This window comes from Hemitrygon akajei, unplaced genomic scaffold (genome assembly GCF_048418815.1).
Source record: "Hemitrygon akajei unplaced genomic scaffold, sHemAka1.3 Scf000048, whole genome shotgun sequence".
In the NCBI taxonomy this organism is placed as follows: Eukaryota; Metazoa; Chordata; class Chondrichthyes; order Myliobatiformes; family Dasyatidae; genus Hemitrygon; species Hemitrygon akajei.
In genome coordinates, this window is record NW_027331934.1 from 6,902,758 (window position 1) to 6,914,843 (window position 12,086).

At 46.0% G+C, this 12,086-nt stretch overlaps 1 protein-coding gene across 1 annotated transcript in view; it reads right to left on the bottom strand.

Moving 5' to 3' along the window:
• The window catches only part of LOC140720875 (NACHT, LRR and PYD domains-containing protein 3-like), a 121,185-nt gene that overhangs the window by 88,697 nt on the left and 20,402 nt on the right, over nt 1–12,086 (bottom strand). Inside the window, exon 7 of the mRNA XM_073035725.1 lies at nt 919–2,656. Coding sequence (XP_072891826.1) covers nt 919–2,656 — 1,738 coding nt within the window. The remainder of the gene's footprint in view (nt 1–918; nt 2,657–12,086) is intronic.

A 12,086-nucleotide genomic window follows, 5' to 3' on the forward strand; every position in this document is an offset into this window, starting at 1 on the left:
CCCCACAGGAGGAAGGGGGATCGGGGAGACAGATCCCACAGGATGAAGGGTGGTTCGCGTAGAGAGATCCCACAGGCGGATGGGGGATGGGGAAAAGAGATCTGAAAGGATGAACGGGGGATGGGAAGGGATACCACTGGAGGGAAGGGTATGGGAAAGAGAGATCCCACAGGAGGAAGGGGAATGTGGAAGAAAGCTCCCGCAGGAATGGGGGTGGGGAAAATACATTCCGCTGGACGATGAGGAAATGGTAATAGAGAGCCCACAGGAGGAATGGGGATGGAGACGAGATCCCTAAGAATCGAACGGGGATTGGGATAAAATGTCACACAGGAGGATTCCAAGGGTAAACGATAATCCTACAAGACGAGAGGATGCAGAAAATATTTGTACGTGTGTGTTGGGTCTGAACAGAGACCCAGAGGAGATGCGGCCTCGCTCTCTGTGTATCTGGTAGTGAGCAAAGTCACACACTATTAAGGGCAGGGGAGGACGATCTCACAATGGTATTTCTTTCCTTCTCACTGGGACAGTCTGCTGCCCGTCTCTTGTCCCTCACCGGGAAGTGGGTGTGAATCTCTGACCCACCTGCTGCAGTCAGTGTCGGTCTGGGTGTCAGTAACAGTGAGAAGGAACATTGTCAATGGACGTGTCACAAGCAGCGGGAAACACGACCATTCCTGTGATTTACTACCATTAAACCAATGGTCGTTGTTCACTGATCTGATGAAGTCTCCAACATCCCTTCACAAGGAACCATAGAACCCTCCCGTCCTTGGGGAATTACTGACCGATCCCCTGGGCATTTGTCACAATTCTTCACAATCTGATTTATCACAGTTTAACCCAAATCCCTTTACATTGAAATGACACAATAGAACAGTTTCACAGTTCCGAGTGAGAGATAAATCAAGTTACCTCAACTCCTGGCACTTGTGCAGTCCGGGTCCCAGCCGCTGGATTCCTTCACACTGAATGCTGCAGTTCTCCAGGTTGAGGTGTTTTATTGTATCACAGAATCCGATGACATGAGACAGGACCGCGCAGTCAATTGGGGTCAGTGTCATTTCACTGAATGAAAGTGTTTCCACTGATCCCAGTGCTGCCTGAGCCAGTCCACGATTCTGAGACTCAAACAGGTAGTGCAATGTGTTCAGGAGGCTCCTTTTACCAGCTTCACTCTCTGTGTTTCCACTCTGACGTTTAACCTCCTCCTTCACCCAGTCAATCACCCGGTAGATTGTTTTCTGAGGAAATGGACCCAGAAACTCCACCAGGCCCCGAGCTGTCTTTTGGGAGGAGAGACCAGCAACGAAACGGAGAAATACCTCAAATCGCCCATCTGTCGTGCTGTGGGCATCAGTGAGGAATTGCAGGATATCCCCGGGATGTGGATTCAAGAATTGTGTGACTGCAGCTACAAACTCTTGGATGGTGAGGTGTGGGAATGTGTACACCACGCTCCAGGCAGAATCCTCTCTCTCCAAAAGCTCCATCAGGAACCCGGACAGGAACTGGGAAGGCTGCAGATTGTACTTGATCAAATCTCCATCTGTAAACACAATCTTCTTCTCGGACACTCCTCCGAAGGCCATCTGACCAACCCTGAGTAACACATCACGGGGTCTCTCAATCTCACGGCCGTGGTTTTTCAGGATGTTGTAAATATAGTTGGAGTACAGTTGGGTGATGGTCTTGGGAAGTCGCTGCAGGTCCCTGACTCTTTGTGTGAAGAAGGGGCCCAGTGCCAGAGCGAGGATCCAGCAGTAGGAGGGGTTGTAGCTCATGGTGTACAGGATCTCGTTCTCCTTCACGTGTTTGAAAACAGCTTCCGCCACCGTCTGATCTTCAAAATGTCTGATGAAATATTCCTTCCGTTCTTCATCAACAAATCCCAGGATTTCAGCCCAGACACTGATATCCGCCTTTTCCAATAAATGTAACGCAGTGGGGCGGGTGGTCACTAGCACTGAACACCCTGGGAGCAGCTTGCCCTGGATTAAACTGTACACAATGTCAGACACTTCACACCACCACTCGGGATCTGGGCACTGGTGCTTGGGTTCTGTATCTCTCCGACTGTCCGCAAAATCGATTTTGTGCTTGAATTCATCCAAACCATCGAATATAAACAGTAATCCCTCTGGGTTCTTCCAGACCTCTCTCAGGATATTCCCAAAGTAAGGATACTGATCCAGAATCAGTTCCCTCAGGCTTATTCTACAATTAATACTGTTTAAATCTCGGAATTTGAAACTGAAGACAAACTGGAATTGTTTGTATATCTTCCCTGTGGCCCAGTCATAAACAATCTTTTGTACCATCGTTGTTTTCCCGATCCCCGGAACTCCGGCCACTGCTGCTGAACTCCCAGATTTGGATTTACTCCGGGAAAAGCTCCTCTGGAATAACTGATCAGTACGGATTTTTTCCAGCTGTCTGCGGAGTTGTTTCTCTCTATAATCCTCATGGTCTCTGCCTCTTGCCAGCAGCTCATGTTCCACCAGTGTCCGATCTCGAACAGTAGAAATGACCGTGAGCTCAGCGTATCGATCAACCAGCTGGAAAACCTTCACCTTCTCCGTCATCAGGATCGTGTTCACTCTCAGGGTTTCAGTTTGTGCCCGCAGAGTCTCCTTGTGTTTCTGTTGAACATCTTCCATGGGAACAGAGAACATATTCAAAACGTTAAATGGCTCATCTGACAAAGAACTTTATAACGGTATTTCAGCATTCAGTGTTTGAGATTACATGAATAAATTCAATGCTTCCATGGATATTAGCACAGAAATTAAAATTCTGTTCGCAGACACGGAATTGACAGCAATGGATGTCCCTGAAAATGCCCAATCCTTATGTTCTGGTTCTGGTTATTTGTGAAGGTGAACATTACCCTGATTGCACTTTCTGAGGAAGCTTAAACAAGCATCACTCCCCACTAACATCTTAACCACATTCTACAGAGGAGTGGTTGAGAGTGTGCTGACCTTTTGCATCACAACCTGGTACTCCAGCTGCAGTGCTGCCGACAAGAAAGCCTTGCAGCGGTTGGTTAGGGGAGCAGGGAAGGTTATTGGGGTCTCCCTACCTTCTGTCCAAGACCTCTTTCAGTGTCGATGCCTCCAGAAGACACGGTACATCATTAAAGAACCCTCACACCCTCTCCATGAACTGTTTGTTCTTCTGCCATCAGGTAAACGTTACAGGAGCATCAAAACTAAAACCACAAAGCTACTAAACAGCTTCCTCCCACAGGCAGTCAGACTGCTAAATAGCTCTTCTACCTGACTCTGCTTTGGACACTTTTAACTTGCACTGGACACTTATAACCTGATTTAAAGCGACATGTGGCTGTTGTGTTTTACTATTTATTGTTGTGTTTACTATTTATTGTTGCGTTTGTTATGTTATGATTGCACTGCTCCTGGGAAACGCTGTCTCATTCTACCCTGCAGAGCTGATGTGCGGTTGGAACGACAATAAAGTTTTTGAATCTTGAATATCCTATTGCAATCCTGAATGCACCTCCCGTTATAACAACGTTTCACTATATTTAAAGCATTGTTTGCCTCATTAACAGACGATGTTAATGTTGATCTGGTGTGGAACTATGGAGACTAGGACACTGTGCATTTTGGCCAATCTGCACACTGGGGAGTCACAGGTGTCCACTGCTCTTGCATCAAAACAGGAGCAGAATACGCGGGAAATACTCAAGTCGGGCAGCGTCTGGGGGAGAATCACAGTGAAGTTGCGGATCGATAACCCATCGGAATGACAGGAATGAAAATGGGTCGTTTTCAATCGCAGTGATGGAGGATTGGTGGAAAGATGGAATCTGTGTTAATGGAAGAAGCCACAAGCGTCTGTCTCAGTGACGTACATCGTGTCTGTGGGAGAGGATGGTGAAGTCTTGGCAACTGCTACTCATCAGTCTTGCTGCGGGGGTGTGGGGCGCTGTCTAATGAGGCCTCCATCTGTCAGAGTCGACCATGGATGTCCTGCCCCTGCAAGCCGGGGCACTCCGATATGGAGAGGAAGCTTCTGCCAATGTAGCAAGCTCCCTCTCTCCATGCATCTGATGTACACAAAGGAACGACAGAGACTGACACAGCTTGGCACCAGAGGTGTCGCAGGAGATGCCAGACTGCGTTGAACACCATTTAACACTGACACAGGGACTCCAGCTCCAGGCTTTTCCCACTGGGTTTACTCCCAAACTCTTCCCCATGAGGGGTACATTTACAAGGCAGTGGAGTTTTGAGATCAGAGTTTTCTTGTTCCTGGGTGAGCTGCCAATCACAGCCGACAAGCCCCATCTGCCCAAAGCGACTGGTTGTAAGGCACCAGTAACCCACCTCTGCCCCTTCTACTGTCGGAAGAAACGCTTCCACCGGGATTAGTGGCTAAACCGCACGTGAAGGCCAAGAGCTGGACAGAGGCTACTCGCCACTGGGAGCATTTAATAGGTCGTGGCAGCTCATCCGCACTGTCCCCCCCCCCCTCCCCCCCCCCCCGGTTATAACAATCTTAAGCAACCAAGGGGCGCTGTATTATTGACAATGAATCGGTAAATTGGTTTATTATTGTGACATGCACCACTGTAAAATGGAAAACTTTTCTGCATGCGATCCAAATAGATCATTACATCACATCGGTGCAATGAGGTTGTACAAGGAAAAATGGAACAGAATAGTTCAGGGAAACAGTGTTTCAGTTGCCGAGAAAATGCAGTGCAGGCAGACAATAAGGTAGAAGGCCAAAGGATTATTGGGAGGTCAGCGTTGAGTTTTTTTGGGACTATGTTCCTAAACTGTAGAATTCAACACCTTAAACTACAGTACTGTGCAGAAGTCTGAGGTGTATATTAGGACTGACACATTTTGTCTTTTATTTTCTAGTTTGCACTTTATCCCGTTGTGATGCGGTTTGAACGGTATCGTCTGGATGAAAGGTGCTTTATAAATAAGTTATTATTGTTATTATTATTATTATTATTATTATTATTATTATTATTATTATTATTATTATTATTATTATTATTATTATTATTATTATTATCATCATCATCATCTTAGCCTAAACTGATAAAACTGCATAGCCAAGCACACTCATGTCGCAATTGATAGGAGATTTCAGACTATTCTCGTGGTGTATAGTGTTATGGGTTTTCGAAGATTTACACAAGTATCGCCGTGTGGGCCTAATTTATTAATACTATTCTGTAAAGCCTTTAGGATGATACCAGTTATTGATATTACGATTGGGATAAATAATACCCTGTTCGTGTTCCATAGTCTTTCATTTTGCCCTTTCAATTCAACATATTTCTGGTATTTTATTTTACTAATTCATTTTTGTAAGTTATGTGTGTTTGGAATGGCTATATATATTTTGAAACGTTGCTTTTGCTTGTTTATCCTGTAAAATTACATCTGAACGCAGATCATGTATTATCCTATCCGAAATAATGATCGGACGCAGTATGATATGAAGGACTCTAACTGTAAAAGTGGAAGAGGCTTGTACGTTTAGTAAATTATGGTGTTTTTCATCAGTTGTAGTTTAAGCAATGTTTTTGTGAATGTTGTCCGCCATTTTATTGTGCTTGTGCAAGTAATGAGATTCAGTTGAACTACTGCAGGATCTTGTAACGTCGGATTGTTTGTAGTTACACTTATAATTTTCAGCATATATCGTCTTGGACCTATTAGTCGTTTATTCTGTATTATTGATAACTACATGTGTCAACAACCTTGTCCTGTATTGCTACAATGATCCGTTCTGTTTCTGGGAAGAAGTCTCCAACTCTGAGACAGGAGCTCGATGCTTCCTTGTCGACATCTATGTTAATAGAGCTAATTGTGGATTTCAGAAAAGGTGAGATGAGGGAACACGACACACCAGTCCTCTCAGAGGGATCTGATGTGGAAAGAGTGAGCAATTCTATATTCCTGGCTGTCAGTATCTCCGAGTATCTAACCTGGACCCAATATATCGATGCAACTACAGAGAAGGCACAACAGTGGCTATATTTCATCAGGAGTTTCCAACATCACTTGAATATTTCTACAGATGTAACCTGCAGAGCATTGGAACTGGCTGCATCACCGTCTGGTTCACGAGGAACGGAGTAAGGCGCACACTCAACGATTCAGGAGCAACTTCTCCTCTACCATGTAGTTTCCGAATGGACATTGAACCCATCGCTACTGCCTCACCAATCTCTTTTTAAATTTCTATTTCTGCACTACTTATTTAGTTTAATATTTCATATAATCACACAGACATGCACAGCTATATATGTTCAACTTCCAGGCCCTGAAGCCACTTCGCTGCTCAGCCAGATCCACCGTCTGACAGGCCACATGTCTCGCATGGATAACTCCAGGTTTCAGAAAGCAGTACTCTACGGAGAACTCTCGCAGGGCAAGAGAGATCGTGGTGACCCGCGCAGGAGGTACAAGGACCAAATTAAGCAGAGGCTCTCTCAGGCAAATATGGAGGTCAACGAGTGGCAGCCGCTGATCCACGGAAAAGCCAAGAATTTTGAGGAACCCAGAAGAGCGACTGCTGAAAAGAAGAGGGGATGCAAGAAGGATCCAACTAACCAAGCGCCTGCATCCCAGCTGCCCCTCTGTCCCAACTGCTCCCGGGTCTGCAGATCCAGACTTGGCCCCTACAGTCACCAACAATCGTGTCGTCATCCAGTGCCACCACCCTCCCCCCCACCTCCCCTCCCCCACACACACAGACACACACACACACACACACACACACACACACACACACACACACACACACACACATTTGGGAAGAGAACAGGATTTAGGGTATGTTTCATGATCATTAATGCTTGGTGGAACCCCGGAATGCCCATTCCCTCAAATCCTTTTGTTCCCCGGATCTGGAGTACCTGGTGCTGCTGTGTAAACCTTTCCGGCTGCCAAGGGAGTTCCCGGCTGTTATTATCACAGCTGTGTAATAACAACGTCTCCCAGTTGTGTGTTATTGTCATAGAGGGGAGATGATTTCCTTCAGAAATCGGTCAGTACTTCCCAAACCACAAAATTTGTATCAACAGTTCCGTGTGAACAGCACTTGCCGTGTGACCGACTGCTTACATTGCCGGTGATCAGCAGGAGCTCAAGAAATTCAGCTCCGATCTGTGCAAAGTCATCCAGGCAGCGAAACGACAATACAGAGATCGTATTCAGGCACAGCTCTCCACCAACAACACACACAGCTTATGGCAAGCTCTGCACCCCAATGCAGACTTCAGAGCTAAGTGCAGTGGTGCTGCCAACATCGCTCCCTGTCTCCCAGAGGATCTAAGCCTCTTTACGCTCGGTTCGATATCGCCAACACTGAGACCCCGAGGAGAGCTGACAAAGCGACCTGCACATTGGCCATCTTTGAGGCTGAAGTTCGCAGATGTTTCCAACGAGTGGACATTCGCAAGCCTGCGAGACCGGATGGCGTCCCAGGGCGGGTACTCAGGATGCGCGCGGCACAACTGGCAGGTGTATTTACGGATATTTTTAATTGCTCCCTCTCCCAATGTAGAGTTCCCTCCTGCTTCAAATCATCCACCATTGTTCCTGTACTTAAAACAACTAAGGCAACGTGCCTGAACGTCTGGCGTCCTGTCGCACTCAACTCAATAATAAGCAAATGCATTGAGAGACTGGTCAAGGACTGTATCTGCAGCTTGTTACCACCCTCACTGGACCCCCTACAATTCACCTACCGACACAACCGATCAACAGATGACACAATAGCCACTGCTCTGCACACCTCCTTAAACATCTGGAGAAGAGGGGTGCTTATGTGAGAATGATGTTATTAGACTACAGTTCCGCATTCAATGCCATCATTCCCTCCAGGCTTGACAAGAAGCTCAGAGACCTCGGCCTTCACCCTGCCTTGTGCAGCTGGATCCTGGATTTCCTGTCAGATCGCCAGCAAGTGGTAAGAGTGGGCTCCCTCACCTCTACCCCCTCTGACCCTCAACACAGGAACCCCTCAGGGCTGTGTCCTAAGCTCCCTCCTTTACTCTCTGTATTTCTCCTTTGAAGGTCTCCCACCTACCAATCACATCCTTGCCAGAGAACAACCTGTCCCAATCTACGATTTTTAGATCTCTTCTCATTTCCTCAAATTTGGCCCTTTTCAGATTTAGAACATCAACCCGAGGACCAGATCTATCTTTATCCATGATCAAGTTGAAACTAATGACGTTATGATCACTGGAACGAAAGTGTTCCCCTACACAGGCTTCCGTCACCTGCCCTAACTCAGTTCCTAATAGGAGATCTAATATTGCATCCTCCCTAGTTGGGACATCTATATATTGATTTAGGAAACTTTCCTGAACACATTTCACAAACTCTAACCCATCTAGACGTTTAACAGTATGGGAGTCCCAATCAATGTGTGGAAAATTAAAATCCTCTACAATCACAAATTTCTGTCTCCTGTAGTTGCCTGTTATCCCTTTGCAGATTTGCTCCTCCAATTCTCGCTGACTATTGGGTGGTCGATAATACAACCACATTAATGTGGTCATACCTTTCCTGTTTCTCAGCTCCACCCATATGGCGTCTGTAGACAAGCCCTCTAATCTGTCCTGCCGAAGCACTGCTGTAATATTTTCCCTGACTAGTGTTATGATACCAGCCCCCTCCTTTGTGAGAATTGCAAGAGCCCTAGTGAAAGGGGGGTCAATGACCCGAGAGAGAGAGCAAGAGAGAGAGAGAGACAGGCCGAATGGACACAGGAAATGGAAAGACAGCGACGTGCTGGATACCGCATTCCACTGGGACAAAAGCTGGCGACTGTGGCATTGTTCTCAGGAGACACCTGGGAACTGCAGACGTGCCAACTCGCAGGGACATTGTAAAGCCCTCGGGCAAAGTGGGCTGGTTGAGAGAGAGATTGCATCACCTGCAACCTGATTGACACCTGAGATCCCGTGAGGCAGTATAAAGAAGGGTCTGAAAGAGGACGACCCTCAGACGCACCAAGGAGACACCAAGAAGCGCGATACCGCTTCCCGTGGGAACGGGAAGCCATTTTGAAGGAAGCCACGTGCGTTAAATTCCGAATGCGGGGTTTGTGGCTAAAACCAACGGAAGATCGCTTTTAACTAACAACGGGGAAGATCGCTCCCCTGATTCCACGGATGTTTTGGGCAAGTTTTTCCGTTTATCTCTCTCTCTCTCCAACACGTGAAACCAAAAGGGAAAAGCCTGCAGACTTCAGAGTGACTCTTTATATTTCCAATTGGACTCAGTATTATACCCTAGACAACGAAAGAGCTTATTTCTGAGTGATTATTAATGTACCTGCGTTTTAGATTGAGTATTGACGCATGTTATCTGAATGTTTGTATTAACCTTAATTTTTGTGCCCCTTTATTAATAAAACTTTTGAAAATAGTACCATTGGACTTCAACTGACATATCTATCTTTGCTGGTAAGTGAAACCAGTTACTGGTTTCATAACACTAGCAAAGCCACCACCCACCCTTCATCCCTCTGTCTCTATCACGTCTGAAACATTGGAACCCTGGAACATTAGGCTGCCAGTCCTGCCCCTCCTGTAGCCAAGTTTCAGTAATGGCTATGATGTCGTAATTCCATGTGTCAATCCAGGCCCTCAGCTCGTCTGCCTTTCCCACAATACTCCACGCTTTGAAATATACACACCTCAGAAGATTATTACCAGCACACACAACCTTGCTATTTGTGACTTTGCATGAACTACCAACATCATTTATTTTTACCCCCGTTCCACTATCTACTCTGGCACTCTGGTTCCCATCTAGTTTAAACCCTCCCCAATAAAACTAGCAAACCTCCCTGCAAGTATATTGGTGCCTTTGTAGTTCAGGTGTAACCCGTCTCTCTTGTACAGGTCCCACCTGCCCCAGAAGAGGTCCCGATGATCTAGAAATCTGAAACCCTGCCCCCTACACCAGTTTCTCAGTCACGTGTTCATCTGCCAGAGCATCGCACTCTTACCCTCACTGGCACGTGGCACAGGCAGCAATCCGGAGATTACTACCCTCTGTGTCCTGTTTTTCAAGCTCTCTGTACTCACTCTTCAGGACATCCTGACTCTTTCTACCTGTGTCATTGGTACCGATGTGTACTACGACATCTGGCTGATCACCCTTCCACCTCAGAATGCTGTGCAGGCGATCAGAGACATCCCTGACCCTGGCACCCCGGAGGCAAAAAACCATCCGGGAGTCTCTGTTACGACCATAGAATCTCCTGTCTGTACCCCTGACTATGGAGTCCCCTATCACTACCGCTCTCCTCTTCCTCCTCCCTCCGTTCTGCACTGCAGAACCAGACTCAGTGACAGAGATCCGGCTGCCGCAGCTTGTCCCAGGTAAGCCATCCTCCGCACCCCCCCCCCCCCAACAGTATCCAAATTGGTATACCTATTTTGGAGGGGAATGGAGACAGAAGAACCTTGCATTAACTGCCCTTTCCCCTTCCCTCACCTGACGGTAACCCAATTACCTGTGCCCTGTTCCTTAGGTGTAACTACCTCCCGGAAGCTACTATCTATAAACTGCTCAGTCTCCCGAATGATCCGGAGGTCATCCAGCTCCTGCTCCAGTTCCCTAATGCGGTCTTTTAGGAGCTGCAGCTGGATGCACTTCTTGCAGGTATCGTTGTCAGGGACACCGGAGGTCTCCCTGACTTCCCACATCCTGCAAGAGGAGCATTCCAACATCCTGCCTGGCATATTCTCTAGTCTGAACAAAAAAAAAGAAAAACAGAAAAACAGATGGTTGAGATGGTTGAGGACATTTGGGATGGGCCCCTAAATACTAACGATTTTCTATAGGGGCATAATTTTGTGCATCCTGACTGGCTGGATCACTGCCTGGTATGGGAACTGTACTTCTCTCAAACGCAGGACTCTGCAGAGAGTGGTGCGGACAGCCCAGTGCAACTGTAGGTGTGAACTTGCTACTACTAAGGTCATTTCAGTGACGGGGTAAAAAGGGCCCGAAGGATCATTCTGGACCCAAGTCTCACCAAGCACAAACTGCTCCAGCTGCTACCATCTGGGAAATGGTACCGCAGTTTAAAAGCCAGGACCAACAGGCTCCGCGACAGCTTCTTCCACCAGGCCATCAGCCTGATTAATTCACGCTGATACAATTCTATTTCAACAATTGTATACATAAATACAGACTCACCGCACACGCTTTACTGTAATCGTGCTGCTGGCGCAGAAAAACAATTTTCACGACATGTGTCCATGATATTAACCCTGATCCTGAAAATTTTTATCTGGCTGTTGTCTCATTGTTTTAGATCTGTTATTCATCATCCTCATACTGTCCTCGTTCATATCAATCCAAGTGCGCTCCAGTGCACATGCTGTTTTCCAGAAATTGCTATTTAAGTTCTTAGTTTTTTTGCATATTTTCCAGATCTGTTTCAGACCAGGATATTTTACCAAAATGATACGTCAATATGGGCACAGTGAGTGTTTACTACCTTTGTTATAGTTTTACTGTTCAGCTCTGTTTGGCAGATTTTCTTGATCCTTGATGTAAATTCAAAGTTTGTTCAGCCTTGCAGTAAATTCAGATTTTATTCAGCCTTGAAGTAAATTTTCTTGGAAGGTTTTCCTTTATCACACTATTATCTATTTTCTTTGCTTATTGATATCCTAAATATCCGTTTCATATTCTGTTACATTGCATCCTGATGCTCTGTTTGATATTCTACCAGCTCTATTGCACCTTTCTTTATGTTTAATCATGTTCTGTACTTTCCTAGTCTAAAGTTCATGCTTATATATTTGGAAATTAGTTCCATTATTTGAATTGTTTGTTTCAGCTTTACTGCTGCAAGAGCAAATAATTTCAAATCATCAATGTATAGCTGTGTCAAGGTATAGTTCGTATATTTTTCTGATTAGATACCTGATTTTTGTCTGTTTCAGTAAATTATGAGTGGGCTTAAAGCTAGACAAAACCATAGTGAGCTTAGTGAGTCGCTTTGGAAAATCCCTCCATTTATTTTGATAGTGGTCGTTGTTCCTCTGTGGT